The sequence below is a fragment of the Manihot esculenta genome, chromosome 2, assembly GCF_001659605.2.
Source record: "Manihot esculenta cultivar AM560-2 chromosome 2, M.esculenta_v8, whole genome shotgun sequence".
NCBI lineage: Eukaryota > Viridiplantae > Streptophyta > Magnoliopsida > Malpighiales > Euphorbiaceae > Manihot > Manihot esculenta.
This window is the reverse complement of record NC_035162.2, coordinates 6,884,388-6,900,175: the sequence shown is the minus strand read 5'-3', so window position 1 is coordinate 6,900,175 and position 15,788 is coordinate 6,884,388. Positions and strand designations below refer to the sequence as shown.

Below are 15,788 nucleotides of genomic sequence, written 5' to 3'. Positions count from 1 at the left end.
ATAAGACGTCATTTTTAATTCTTTTCATTTGGTACTGCCCCCTCAATATAATAGTAAGATAAATGTAAAATCTCCAGTGACCTCAAACCTGCCAAAGCCTTTGGAATCTCCCCTTTTTATAAGACGTTGGAACAAACCCAAAGATGAAATCGCCCTTGGAAAGTGTTACATTCCATGAGTAACTCTTCAAAACTTCTACGGCTTCCAAGGCTACTAGGAAGCTCACCAGACGACGTGCTCCTAGAAACATCCAAATTTTGCAGGTTTTTAGTCAAGCAGAATAGTTTGTGGAGGTATAATGTCACTTAAATTGTTCCCAGAAAGTTCCAGTACACTTAACCTTTGGCAATTCCCAAGCCAACAGGGACCTTGCTATGAAGATTATTTTGATCCAAACCTAGTAAGTCTATATTGCTTAAGTTTCCTAAAGGATGGAACAGAATCGAAACTGTTTCTCGTAAAATACAAGATTCGTGGTTTAACGTTTCAAGTTGTCGAGATTCTCCATCCCCTAGAGGAATGTTACCAAATATTGGGCTCTCTCTAGGACTAGTACCGAGAAGCTTTCTGAAGTTGCCAATTTGATTAGGCAGGGATGGCAACGAGGATACCCGCAAAATTGAGAGTATCCAAATCCGAATTTGATTATATATAAAATTTTCGAACCCGTCTCAAATTCTTTTAGTATTTTAATTTTAATATTCGTAACTGTTTCAAATCCGTTTAATAATATCCGCACAGTACCCGAACCCGACCGAACCAATTTTTTTACTTCAATTCAAAGACAAAATTTTGGATATTATAATCAAATAACAAACCTCAATTAGAAAATTTAAATATACTAAAATATAAAAAAAAAAACATATTACAAATTCATCGAACACAACTATTAATTAATTATCTATTCAATATAAAATTTTAAACAAAGCAAATATTTCAAAAGTTCATTAAACTACATTGATTAACATAAAATATATTCAATTGGCCATTTGAATCTCTAATATTAAATTGTGCTTGAAAACCTTCAAAAAAACAAACATAAAACATAGATTGTAAATAAGTCCGAGAACTTAGCAATAATTTTTATAAAAACTATCTGTAGAATATGCACAACCCAGTAGAAATATTGGAGAAATACTAAATGACGGGAATCAGGTGGATTACACAAAGGGTACTTAGGATTTTTTTCTTAAAGGGCATGAAATCTAATAGTATTAACATATTTTAAAAAATGAATTAGGGATTAGGGTTTTGTTAGTATAGCTAACCGGATACCTAATTTCAAACCCTACCCAAACCCGAGATGGGTAAAATTTTTCAAACCCGAATCCGCCTAATCCGTTTTGTAAAAATTCAAATCCGTCCTAATAGGGTTTGGACGGATCCGATACCCGTAAAAACTGCCCGCCTCCGCCCTAATCTTCCTCCAAAGTTGTTGAAGCCTAAAACCAAGTACTCTAAATTGGTGGCGTTGGCCAAAGATGACAACAACTCATGTCATCATCAGCATCCCTGTACCCAGATTGTTTTTCATAGTTAACCATTTGTCACGTTTAGCTTTTCAAAAGAAGGAACTTTACCAACAATCTCATTCAATAAGGAAGCAGGAAGGAACCCAGTGAATTGGTAAAGTGAAATGGAAAAGAATTGCAGATATGAAAGAAAAATTCCTAGCTCTGATGGAAGACCATGAGCAAGATTTGTTTCTATATATACAGTCATCAGTTGAAAAGGCATGGTGGGATGTTACCAGAAAGGCGATTATCAGAGAGTACCCAGGGCGTCAGCTTACAGAGGCATAGAATTTCATTTTTAAGAAAATCGTCTTGAGATGAGGTGGAATTTGTTATGCAAACATTTCACTGTGGTAATATTAAATAGCCAATAGGTCTAGTAAGTGTAGGCGAGCATGTATACTAAAAATTTGAGGAATTCAAAATTAAATAATCAAAGACCAAACTTTATCCACCGAGGAATTTGCTCAAGGCGGACATTTCTTGACTTCAAGTTTGTTGAGAAGTCTGCAATGCCATGGAGCAATTAGTTGGTAGCCCCTTCTTCTGAACATAGGTAAAATTATTCAGTCCCAATTGCCAATTGATATACAAAGGATATGCAAGTAGAGCCTTGAAAAATATGAAATCTTTCACAGAAATCGGGAGAGATCTTCCTGGTTCTCCAGATCCCAAATAACCACTCTCCCATCCAATCCTGCAAGGTAGTGTGTTTTATTGATGAATGCACATATTTAAATATCATTTGGAACGATTAATTGAAAATTTCAATTCCTCACCTGAAGTGCTGAAGCGCAGTGTTCTAGAACTCCCCGCTTTCCCAAGAGACGCAACACAACTGTAGTTCCAAGAAACATAGTATTATGCAATAATCTCCATAAAATCTAACTGGTAAGACACAGATCATGGCTAACTAATCACACTCCTCTAGCTTACGAACCTCTTATGTTGTGCAGACATGATACAACATGTTTTTACAATTATCAAACTCTTCATCTCAAATTGAAAGGCAAATATTTCATAATTAGTATATAACCTCACACTGTGGAAATTAAAATTCAATCCTTAATGAAGTTTCACATCTCGGCAAACATGAGAGTGTTCAAATCCCATTAGTTTCCTCCATACATTATGAAGATGCAAATGGGCAAAAGCAAACCAGAGAAGTTTAAGCAACCAATAGAAGTTTCTCCTGATCCAAGCATAATGTTTCTGCCTTCTTAACACATTGGAGGGACCATTAATGTCAGAGGACAGAAATTTATGCCCAAACCAGAAATAACTTCTCAGCAAACCAATTAAAATAACAAATAATAGGAAGAGAAGCAAAAGAGCAGTTAAAGTGACCAAGTACTTTATGCAGTTCTCATGAATGACTCCCTGCGATGTTGAAGAATCAATGCCATCATTGCTCACACCAATCTCTGATTGGCCATTAAATTTTCCGAACGCCTCAGATAACTGGTAGTGTACCAATAAGGAAAATCTAATGTTAAAAACATTGGCCCCACAAAGCCTTCAAAAAATCTGGGAAGGAAACAAAATGAAAAGAAAGCAAAATTGAAATTTAATGATGTTTGCATACTTGTCTAGAGGTTAGAGCAGTGATTGCATAAGATAGCAAGTCCTCCCAAGCATTGTGCATTATGAATGCCCTTTATGGATTTGATTGTATAAAAAAAGTAAAATTGGAGCCTAATGCTCAAGCCCTTTTGGTGTCTATCACTATATCTCATGTTCGTTGAAATCAGCACCAAGCTTATGACATCTTCTGTCTAGGGGTCAAATTTGTCTATATCCTATGTTTCACACATTTTCCTAGTAGTTTGAAGTGCCAGAGTACCATTATGATATTCAGTTCCTGAGTATCCTTAATTTCTTGCCAGAACATAGGTATTTCAGAACAAAGAGAAAAGTCAAATTACGTCTCATTATGTCCGAGTCTCTCTCTCTCTATATATATATATACCACTTCAAGTTCCAAATAAGGGAAAAAAAAGTCTCAGATCTTTAGCCTTTCACAAAATCAAACTGATCACCTTCTGATACAGATTAATCCAATTTTTCAACTTGCTAGTTTATAAATGAAAAAGGCTGAAATATTTATATCTATCTAAAAGGGAGTGCTTTTACAAATTTCAGAAATGGCACAAATTTTTATCTTTTCCAAACCTTTTTCCATATAGCAATCCATTTCACGGCGACAAACATGAGCTATTCAAACTGAAATATTCCATGTGAGAAACAAATTTGCATCAACTCTTAATCCAATATACCTGTGAACCATACTTTGAACCTGAAAATGACGATATCTTTTCATTGAGGCACCGGACAAAGCTCCTAAAACAAATTAAGGGGGAAAAAACAAAAACATCACTTCATTAGTCTCTCACTCAAAAACACTAAGCCATCTTCTGCACTGTCCCTAGAGACATTATAAAAATTTTCTTCAAAATCCTTAGATTTATGGATATGGGAAAGCTATCCAAGCTGGCAAATAATTATCATCTTGACAACCCTTCAATGGTTTCCAAAACCAACCATCTCCCTATCCAACATGCAAAACACATAAGGACTATATGAAAACTGTTCTTTACACTAACAGCTCCAATCCTACATCAACATTACATGAAATAGAATGCAAATCTATCAGTGAGAGATTCTGGTTTTCAAGATGAGGACAAATTACCACTTAAGAAGCTACACATACACGGGACCATAAAACATGACGCTTGATATATCTACAGAAACAATCAAGTTTAACACCAAAAGTTTGTTACTTGAGCAGGCAAACAAGTCTAACATGCAGAAAAATAAAAATAAATGGATACAAATCTAAGTCCAACCTCAAGTAACCTCCCTTGCCCAACCCAAAGTACTTGGACATCAATAATTTTTTTGTAAGTTTTACATACCATATTCCTTTTTCATCAGCTCCAAAAACCATTGGGTTACAATCAAATCCCACACCTATGACCATTTTCTCAGAAAAAAATAGGACCTGGAAACAAGCAATAAATTATACACAGTTCATTTATTAACACAAAATTAGTCAGAAATGGCTGAGAAAACAACAAAAACTCAAAAGATTAACAAGAGTGGATGCTGACCCACATCACGGAGAGGTAAATCGCGAAATGCCACATTTTGGGACAGTGGAGAAGGACCAACATCATCAACAAAGTAAATCATAGAATTATGACCTGTAAAATAGTGCAAATGGCAGATATAGATGAATAAGCACATAAAAATCAGGTAAAGGTGAGGTTCTTATTAATTTCAGGCAATGAAAGCTATGTAAAAGCCTTGAAAGCATAAAGCATAAAATTTAAATAAAATTTTCTGCCAAATAAAATTTAATCAAATATAAGAAAAAGCTTATAAGACTACTAACAATGCATAGCACTTTAACTTTGCCAGTGACATACAACAGAGAGATATTTCTGACCTACATAAGCTAATGTTTTGCCACTTGGTGACCACTTAACACCAAATGCCCAGGAAAATGACAGATCAAGCTGGACAATTTGCTGTTTCAACAAAAAATTAACAGCGGATAATAAGGTTATGCAGCATCAACAAAATGACAAAAGGATGACACACAGACACAGATACATGCACATAAGATATTACAATGGGATCAAACAATTAGGATGAAGGAAAAATGTCGGAAAGATCAAAAAGCTTGCTACATAACTAAATAAAAGACTCCCACTATTGGAAAGACGTTCAATTAATTTTACAGTTAAATTGCCTCAAAACTAAGACCAGAAAAGGAAAACAAGGTTTCCACACAAACGCCCTTCCATTTAGACCAATCCTCATTCCTCAAATCACAAGAATAACAACCAGAACCTTTTTTTATGAGGTAAATTTTGTGTATAATGTACTTCCTTGGGGGTTCAGGATAACACATCAGATCAGTGAATGGCTTAAATTTGCCTGAAACTCCAATGCACCAAAAGATGCAGAAGAAAAAAAGCATAACATATCAACTTAAACAGTTACCTCCAAATGAACCATACTATCCACACGCACAATTTCACTTGAACAACTGTTGCACATGCCATGGGCTGGACATGTATGTACACTATCCCAACTTATAAGCTTTTTACTCAATATTTTGATGCACATAATAACTGGTAAGATACCAGAATGATTATTCTTGATCTCACTTTTAAGTCGATGGATGCTCATTCTAACCTCTGTATTATGTTATCCACTCGTTCTTGGACACAGTGCACTGCATCTTTACATGCTCCATCTCAGACTGATTTCAACCTCAATCAGAATAATGGGTTTAATTGGTGTTATTCAAGTTGTTATTGATAAAAGATCATACTGAATATGTTAATTGATCTTCAAGTTATATTTGACATGTTCTAGTTATAAAGACCCCAAAATAACTAACAGCAAATTTCAAACTGTTTTTTCCACATCTAAAAGGGTGCTCTTCCACAAAGCAAGATTTAAGTCAATTCCAAATAGGATCAAATGAGTACAAGAGGAAGAAAGTGAAGATGCATTTCCTCCATCTTGTATCTTCTTAGAAAAGAATGTCAAGTTTCTCTTGTTGCCATCACAATTTAGTAATGCCCAAAAACTTAGTAGTGAAGGCTAATTGACCTTGAGACTTTAATAGACCAACACTAATTTAATGAAACTCTAAAATAACTAGCAGTTACTCTATAGATTCTCCAATCAACTCAAAATTGAAATCGAACCATAACCTAAGGTTCTCGAATATTTGACTGTGAATTCTCTTGATTTCTTGGCTGCATCACTAGTTCCCAAAGACAATCACAGAAACCAATAAGAAACCATATGGAGCCTACTGCCCAAACTGCACCTGTAAATGTAATACCATAAACTGATCCCAACCTTTAGAGTATAAATTGTTTTACATTATAGTTAAATCTCAAATTTAAAATAATAGATAAACCAATTTCCAAAGCTTTTCCATGACAAATGCTTCCAATGTAATTTTGTTTATAAAGATAGTTTCTCCAGCACACAAAATCTTTTTTAGAAAAAAAAAAAAAACCTCTCCAAATTTGGAGTCTGAAGAAGAGCTTGCTTTTGAGTCCCTGGCCATGGGGAAAAAAAGCAATCAAGAATAGAAAATAACTTAGATAATGGGAACTTTAAAAAGAAAAAGAATAAAACAATAATAATCCAAAACTATGACATACTTTGTATCAACACCTTTTATAAAGGTGGAAAAAACTCGACATTTTCCATCAGTAGATGTTGTTGCAAGAAGAATCTGTAGTTACAAGGACATAGTAAACAATGTCAAAGGTTCATATATATAAGGGAAAATAACTACTTACAACTTCATTATGTTGCTAAATTGCTTCATCATAGGAACACCTCTTCTTTAGATTTTATACCCCTACAACCATTTTATTTTAAGATGACAAAGTCCTGAAGAAATTGGATTATTACTGCAGTACATGGGGATCAGGAAATCCAAAGGGGAAAAAGCCCATATCCAGCAGCTCTGCTTCACTTCTGCTTATTACTTATCTCTATTCCTTTTTCCTTTAAAAGAATTCAGACGCTTTCAAGATGTAAGCAGTTTTTTGAAAATTCATCCTATCATGTTGGATCATCAATTTAAGGGACAATCTAATATTTAACCAGGTAAAACACACACAACAGATTTTGCAATTAAGAAGAATTGGTAGTGGCTATGTTAAGTTTGGATAAAAATCTAAGGGTGCACGAACCTATTTGCAGCTTTGCAACAATGAAATAATGCAGAAAAAAAAACTAACATTATTGGGGTGCCAAGCAACACTTGTCACAGAGGAATCATGTCTCTTCCTTAAAACTTTACTGACCCACCTGTAGAAATGTAAAATCAAGCAAACAAATATCAACCAAATGAGAAGTTTTTTTCCCAATAAATGATCTTCGGGATATAAGAATCATGAAAGAATGCAAATTAAGAAGAGCTCATGTCAAACAATTTAAGTAGGTAAAACCAAAATGATAAAAGCGAAAAAAAACTTCTCTCAATAATTAAAGCAGAGACATAGAAATAAAGGACATGAGAATTTCTTGAGCATTTAATGCAACTCTTGATGCCACTGACATAAATATTTTCAGGTATGTTCATATAATGAAAATTTAGGCCCAGACACAAACTGCATAACGTTAATAACCCTTGCTTCAAGTTACACAAGACAAGAGTATATACAGGCTAAAGTACAAGAATTTCTTCCCTAACAAAATTCAAGCAAATATATCAGTTATCATAATAAAAAATAAAAATGTAGAAACCCAAAATTAGGAAGTAGATATGCAAATCATATAGTAATTACCAGTTATTGTCTTGCTCATAGTAGCATATACATACAGTTTTAGCCCCACTTCCAACAGCAAACTTATTCTCTGGGAATGGAGCAAGAAAATAATAAATCCTTTTGCAGTCACAATAATAACATGAAGAAACCTAGATATGTTCTATAAGTGGGAGGCCGGTTAGATATATGCAAACCTATACACAAATCCTATCAACAATTGATCTACAAATAAATTCACAATTTAAGTGGCCAGCTCTAGCAAATTTGGCTTTGTGTCTAAAGCAATTGAGCAACATCATATAGTGACATGAGGCCACAATGCTTCAACAAATGTTATTAACTAGTTACATGTGGAAACTTTGGTCCCCATCACGTGCTAAGCTATTCAGGCAAGGAAAAAAATGAAAGCCTTATATCAGAAAAGAATTGTGTTTGAGTACCTCTTGGACTCCACTGCACACAAAGTGCAGCACGGTTAAGCCTGAGAATAACAAGGGTTGGTACCCATTCTGGTCCTTCTTTGTTCCATACATATCTTGAAAGGAAAAAATGATTCATTCAACAAGAAAACAACAACAAAAAAAAGGAATAAGTTGAGAAATAGTAGTCTTATGTCAGTGGACATGCATACAAGTGAGAAATAGGGGAAGAGAGAAATAGATAAATGAAATTAATGCTAAAACTGCTAAAGAAGCACTCACGAATTTCGATCATGAGATGCAGTAACAATTCTGTTTGATCTCACACTCCAATCTATCCCAGAGACAATTTGATCATGCTGAGAAACAATTTGAATTGCAAAAAGTTAGTAGACAAAGGTAGCTAAAATAGATAATACACACTCACACACAGCTGGATCAGAAAAGGAACAGCCAGATATGAATCAGCCACACACCACAAAAGTGCAAGTGTTAAAACTTGGCAGTAAAGAAGAAGAGTTACATGGCTATCAGGAAAAGTTAACACAATACTGAAGCAAAATACTTATCCAAATGAATAGTAAATAGATAAGAAAGCTACTTGACTGAATCGTATGTTGCAAAAAAGAGGATCATACAACACCCGGTACTATTCTAATTATCCAGATTTTACAACACAGAAAAACTGAAAATAAGGTTCACATAAGGGTTTTCCAGTGAACAATGCATGAGACCTTGCACGTTGTGTGTTTGAGGGAGATTAGGTACCTGTAGCCTTGCCCTTATCCATGAGAAGTTAACACAACACTCGGCAGTAAAGAAGAAAAGTTACATGGCTATCAGGAAAAGTTAAAACAATACTGAAGCAAAATACTTATCCAAATGAATAGTAAATAGATAAGAAAGCTACTTGACTAAATCGTATGTTGCAATAAAGAGAATCATACAACACCTGGTACTATTCTAATTATCCAGATTTTACAACACAGAAAAACTGAAAATAAGGTTCACATAAGGGTTTTCCAGTGAACAATGCATGAGACCTTGCACGTTGTGTGTTTGAGGGAGATTAGGTACCTGTAGCCTTCCCCTTATCCATGAGAAAGAAAAGTTACCTTTTGGAGGACATGTACCCTGTCCCATTTGTCTTGGGAGGATTTATAAATGTGAACTTCATTATTATTGGGACAAAGTGCAATCACTGGGAGATAATAATAAAAAAAAAAAGTTTCATTAACAGGGGGGAAATTTCAAGAAATTAGAATTAGAAAAGAATGAGTATTTGAATGACATTTTGAAATACAGATCCAAATTCAGCATCATTTCTTTCAAACGCATCATATCCAAAGACAAAATGGACCCGTAAAGAGGCAATCAATGAGACAGAATGTATAAAAATCATTATACGAACAACATGAAAGAGGTCCAATATCAGCGCTTGATCAAAAACAAGATTCGAAAACAAAGAAATTATTATTTTTTCTACATTTTCCAAGAATCCAAACAGAAAACATATAAAGTACTTATATAACACTTCAAGAAATAAGAAAGTTAGTTACTAGTGTGATCGGGACTCCAAGCGTGGCAAGTTATGCACTGGGCCAACTGGTGAACCGCGACGACCGCCATTTCTTGCACTTTTGCGCTCGATAGTCTGGGAAGAATGTAAAAGCTGGTGATCACTTTTCACCATAAATTTATATCGGACCTTAAGCTTAATTTTCCAAGGAAGATAACCACAATGCCATTTTCAGATCAAATTCTGTTCATCTGTTGCCGTCTGGCTCAAGCAACGCCCTTGCACTTCATTCATATATATATATATCTTGGGATGGGCTAGTCATTTTACCCAAATTTTTTCTATAATGAGAAATAATTTAATATTAATCCTAAAAAAAAGTAATTTAATATTAAAATTCAAGTTAAATACACACAATTATAATTTTAAAATAAGCGAGTGAAATTCATTAAAAATTCTACCTTAAAAAATTAAATAACTTTTTATTAAAAGATTGAAAGCAAAATACGTGTTTTGCTTATATTTTAGTATTAGTGTTATTTTTCTTTTAATAAATAAAACATCTTTAGAATTTGATTTCAATCAACCTGTTTTCTTATTTATTTTTAACTGAAATAACGGTTTAATACTTCAAAGGATAAAAATAATATCATGAAAATAAAAAAATTTTAAAGATATTTAAATATTTTTTACATTTGTAATCTGATAATAAGTATATTTAAGTAAATTTAAGATATCTTATATTCTATATCCAAATCTCTCCGTTCTCATTTAAAAATATATATTTTTAAAAAAATAAATACATATAAAAATAATAATAATAAATTTAAAATAGAATAACAATCTATGTGAAACAAAAACTCATTTCAAGAATTGCATCAAAGAATTATTTTCTAATTTAAATTCCTAAATATATTCATCAACAAAGTAATTGTAAAGTGAATTTGAATTGAGTTTAAATATTATTAAGAGTAAATAAGATAATAGAATTATATTTAGTATAGGATATAAAATTTTAAATAAAATAAAATAAAATATAAAATTTTATTAAATTATACTGATATATTTATATAAATATTATCTTATTATGATTTAATATAAAATATTTAAATAATTAACATTTATTTAAATTATTATCTAAATTTAATATTTTTTTCATTATTTAATATATTTTAATATTGATTTTTATCTATTAGAAATCAGTCTCAGAAAATAATAAAATTATCAAATTTATTTTAATTGTTATATTATGATCAGCCTTTATTATTTATATGATATTAAAGATATATATATATATATAATTTTAGCCTCCCTAATTTTCTACTTTTCATTCTAATTTTTTTTAAGAAGAGTGAAATTACTTTATTATTATTTTTAATTACTGTATAAATGAAAACAACGAGCCCAAACTACAAGTGTGTCCAGCAATGCCCAAATCCCAACTGATGTCCTTTGACCCGCTTCGAAACGGTACACGTTAGCAAAAGGCGCGCACATTAGAAAGAAAGGAGAGGAAGAAAGAAGACTTCCGATCGCTTTCAGAAACAGGACCGTCTCTTCTCCATCTCCGATCTACCGCTCCGTAAGCTCCGATCTATTATTTAATCATTCATGTCTGGTCATGTCAAATAATCGATTTGATTATTGAGGCTTTTAGAGATTTATTGATTTTTTTTCTTTTTTCTCTTGCGCAATCTCATATGCATGCAAGTACAATGGTGTGAATAGAAAAATAATTTGAGAACTTTTTTAATTTGTATGAATGTGCATACTGAATAGTGTATTGGGCTGCTGAGAGAACTGAAGAAAATGATTCTAACCTTGCAGTGTTTATTCTTTCATTTAATTAAAAAATTGAAAATTCCCAGCTTGTGTAGATCTAGTTTATACCCAGAAATTCGTTCTTTTATTTATATGATAAAAATTTTAGTTGGATTGATCCTTTTCCCTCCATGTGGCTGTGATTCATTTCAATTCAAATGAATTCTTATGAAATCTTAGATTCTAAACAAGGCGTTTATGATTCAATTCCTTGCAAATCATCAACACTTGTTAATTGGATTTAGTTATAGTTGATCTTGGTTTATGCTGGTCTGTATTTGTTATTGACTGGACTACACCTTTTTTCTACTTAGCCTTAACAAAGGCATATTTCCAGGAGAGAGATCAAGCAATATGCCTGAAAGCAAGAGAAAAGCTCCTATATGGGTTGATAGGAAACCTCCTACATTGGTTGATCTTTGTGTTAATGTAGCAATAAGTAACGTGAGGTATCTAGGAGATGTTGGGGAAACAGATTTACATCTCCTTGATCGCATTTTACCGCACTGTACATTGGACCAGTTGATGCATGTAGAGAAGAGCACGGTGGTAAGATGTCTTATGTCACTTTTTGAATATTCTTTTTTGGCTTTTTGTTTAGACGTATTTAAATTTTTTGGTTAATTGATATAGGGGCGAGATCTTAGCCCAGTAACTGATAAACTATGGAAGAGATTCTATGAGCGGCAGTTTGGTGAGACAAATACTAATCTTGCAATTGAGAGGATGAGGTGGTGCAAAGCTTCCTTTCGATGGAAAGACCTATATGATGTACCTCTTCTTTATCCCTTGGTTACTATTATTCTGAATGTTTGTCCATTCATAGACAAATGCACAAATATAATATTTTTAAAATTTCCTTTAAGTGGACTACTTTTATGGTTCTTATCGTGGAATTTTTGTTGAAACATATCTAATGAACACAATTTCCTTACAAAACATTTGTTCTAATGTGTGAATTTTTGCAGGCAAAACTGAAGGTTATTGCTAAGGAGGAGGATGAAGCTGTTGCTCGACTTCGGCAATCGTACAAAAAAGAAGATGCTAGTATGTTCTTAATAATTTGAAATATGTGCTATTCTTCTTTGCTTTACATATATATATGTTTCCTTGTACATTGTTAAATGTGCATGGAATATTTCTTGATTTTTCAATGTTAAAATATGCAAGGTATATTTCCTAATATTTTACTTGTGTTCCTCCTCGTCACTCTATGATACTATTACGTTGAGGTTTTATACTGTGGGGCCACTGATGGCCACCAAGTGTCAGAGATAATGAGTGTTTAGCAGCCACTTGATTTAAAGGTCTTTGGTCATGGAGTGTTAGATTCATGTGCATTTTTATTTTTCTTGTCCTTCTGTTTTCTCTCTCCCTCTCTTTTTTTATTTATTTTACTAATGACACTTTGTAGTCCAAGTGCAATTTCAATCATACTTCAACTAAATACTAGCATGTTTAAGATTTAATATAGCTTCTTTCTTTGTTTGATACTTGTGTACCTTTAAATACTCATGTATTGTTGATTATTTTCTTCTTTCTGGAATGTTAGAGGGAGAGTAGGGGGATTAAATCTTTTATTGGTGATTTTCTCATGAAAATACTCACTTTGTATCTTTGATAGAGTTTCAATTACTTAAGGAATACATCAATTACAATAATTACAGATTATATAAACATGTGCCTTCCTGCCTATATTAGGCACAAAGTTAATGTGAGTGTTGTCATCGGAATTCTAATTACATAAATAGATAAGGTGATCTCTGGTGCAATATTAGCTGCTGTGCCTTTGTGCATTCTCAAAATTCTTAACCAGTATTCGATATTTTGTAGAAAAGCAAAGTAAGCAAATTCGCCTTTGCACAAAGGTTCCACCTTCAAGCAGTAGAAAGAACTTTTATGGTAATCTTTTCCTCTTCTCTTGTAATAACTTGCAGCCTTTTGCAGTAGCTTTGAAACTGTAGAGGATGTATTCCAGATTTGTATGTTTTATATTTTGTTGTTTACTTAAAAATATTTGTTTCTAGGAAGTGGACCTGGATACAATCTTTCCCATGTGAAGAGCAACTTGATGAAGAAATCAAAAGTGGAATTTCTTAAGAGGTAACTTCTTATGCATGCTTATTTTTAGGAAATCATGAAATTCTTTGGAATTTTATGATGATGATATCAGATGCTGCTAATTCATCCATCGATAGCAATATTAGTAAGTTATAAACTAAACATGGTTAGCGCATTCAAATTTCAAAAAAAAGACTAAGCAATCATTTATGCTTAGTATTACTAGGGAATAAAATGGTTCACCATTTCTTTTCTAAAGCAGCTTTTAATCCTGCTTTGTAGAATTGCTTTTTTTTTTAATTATTCTTTTATTTTTTACTTTTCTGCTTTTGAGCAGCCGAGAAGTGAAAAATATTGCGGCCATGAAGAAAATTTCGGTGCAAAGAAACAATAGGTAATATTTTCAGTTGGCGTCATACCAATTTGTTCATAAAATGCTCTACTTATCCATGTGTGCTTGTTGCTCTACAGTGCCTCTTCTGTGACAAAGACTGGGGGATTTCCTGGAAATAATTCTGCATCATCTTCTAGAGAAACAAAGTCGTTTGAGCGGAGATTCTAGAAGTATGTGATCTGAGTGAGAGAGCAATATAAAATTATTTGCTTGCTTGAGCTTTGTAACATTTGAAGTTTCAATTTGAATAAACTTGTTCAACGTAAATGTACAAGCTCCCTTCATCCCCATCTCATCTGTATCCACATTGTGCATTTCTACGGAGGAACATTTGAAATAGTACTATATTCCTTTTGATTTTAGTATTTCTCGGGGAGTTTTTGCCGATTTAGGTTTTTGTCAATTTAGGATTAGAGAAAAAAAAATATATCTGCAGGAAAAAAATTTGCTGATTTGAGATTGTCCGCGGTGGTCAAATTCAAAGTGCGCCAGGCCTGTCGCGCATTGCTACGTTCATTTTGGTCTGCGCCATTCATTTTATTATAATAATAAATTTATATTATATTAATTTAATAATATTATTTATATTATATTATTTTTAATATATTATTATAATAACACTATAATTAAAAATAGTACCAGTTATAAATTTATTGATACATAATTATTATATTTAATATAATTTATCATTCTTAATATATAGAGGTATTATAAAGTTAGTAATAAAATATTAAAATTATGAAATAGTATTATTCTGTAATTAAATAAATATCACATCATTCATACTATTTAATTATATATATTATAAAAAATAATTAAAATTTTTTGTTGTTAGATAGATTGATACGATATCACTGTTTTAATTTTATAAGTAATAAATTTTTATTTAAATATTAATAAAAAATATTAAAATTTGATATATTAAAAATTATGAAAAATTTTCATTATTATAAAAAATAAAATATAAATAATACTATTAAATTAATATAATATAAATATATCATTATATATATTAAAAATTAAAATTAAAAAAAAAAAAAACAACAACAACTTGGCATGGCAACCGTCTAAATGGCGCTAGGGCCAAAATCACACTATCGACTGCAACTCCGGCCAATATATTTATAAATAAATAAAAACTGATACTTTTGTAAAATTTTAAATAAACATTTTTTTTCTCTTAATCCGAAATCAATAAATTTTTTTCTTTTCAATTTCAAATTGACAAAAAAATCATATTTCTCACTGTTATAATATATTCGTGGTTATAATTGTTCTATTTTGATGCTCTCATTAACAATATGTATAGTTCACTTCCATCGCTTTTTATCAGTTTAATTTAAACAAAAATTAAAATTCAATTTCAGAAATTGAATTCTTTGAAATGTGTGATAATTAAAATAAATTCCTCAATTATCATTTATTATATTTATTAGAATTAATTATTTTGTATTGGTATAATTTGATCTAATTAATTAGAATATCCATTTATTTTATTTTATAAATTAAATTAAAATATCATTGTATTATAATTCTGTTAATGGCGGTGGACAACAGTTAATTTTTTCAATTTTTTACCTTTAGTCTATATTTTTTCTTGAGTAGTTATTTCAATGAAAAAATTACTTTTCTTTAATCTACAAATTACACTCCATTACTTTTCATATGCTCATTCATGGAAGTCCAAATTACCATCCTCCCTGCTCAATATTTAGCTGCCCACTCATCCATGGAAGTCTAAATATCATA

The 15,788-nt window shown here is 31.9% G+C and overlaps 2 protein-coding genes across 5 annotated transcripts; one reads left to right on the top strand and one right to left on the bottom strand.

The window, feature by feature from the left end:
• Positions 1-1,625: 1,625 nt before the first annotated feature.
• LOC110609568 (actin-related protein 2/3 complex subunit 1A) lies at positions 1,626-10,017 on the bottom strand. Of its 3 annotated transcripts, XM_021749231.2 has the most exons (15): positions 9,804-10,017; positions 9,360-9,445; positions 8,527-8,603; positions 8,266-8,360; positions 7,844-7,913; positions 7,295-7,364; positions 6,707-6,780; positions 6,559-6,601; positions 4,963-5,044; positions 4,629-4,717; positions 4,430-4,515; positions 3,791-3,854; positions 2,869-2,975; positions 2,294-2,352; positions 1,626-2,211 (listed from the first exon to the last, which is right to left on the bottom strand). In XM_021749231.2, exons 1-15 carry the CDS (start codon positions 9,871-9,873, stop codon positions 2,147-2,149), a joined length of 1,137 nt encoding a protein of 378 aa, XP_021604923.1. In that variant the 5' UTR covers positions 9,874-10,017; the 3' UTR covers positions 1,626-2,146. The 3 variants fall into 3 exon arrangements, with proteins under 3 accessions (XP_021604923.1, XP_021604924.1, XP_043809998.1); XM_021749232.2 differs by lacking the exon at positions 6,559-6,601 and having other exon boundaries at positions 4,963-5,082; positions 6,702-6,780; XM_043954063.1 differs by lacking the exons at positions 9,360-9,445; positions 9,804-10,017 and adding an exon at positions 8,851-8,990.
• Positions 10,018-11,175: 1,158 nt separating this feature from the next.
• Positions 11,176-14,404, top strand: LOC110609080 (elongin-A). Of its 2 annotated transcripts, none has more exons than XM_021748409.2 (8): positions 11,176-11,345; positions 11,922-12,133; positions 12,218-12,355; positions 12,553-12,631; positions 13,418-13,486; positions 13,612-13,687; positions 13,983-14,039; positions 14,117-14,404. In XM_021748409.2, the coding sequence occupies exons 2-8, from the start codon at positions 11,939-11,941 to the stop codon at positions 14,205-14,207; spliced, it is 705 nt and encodes a 234-aa protein (XP_021604101.1). In that variant the 5' UTR covers positions 11,176-11,345; positions 11,922-11,938; the 3' UTR covers positions 14,208-14,404. The 2 variants fall into 2 exon arrangements, with proteins under 2 accessions (XP_021604101.1, XP_021604100.1); XM_021748408.2 differs by having other exon boundaries at positions 11,177-11,345; positions 11,899-12,133.
• The last annotated feature ends 1,384 nt before the right edge of the window (positions 14,405-15,788 follow it).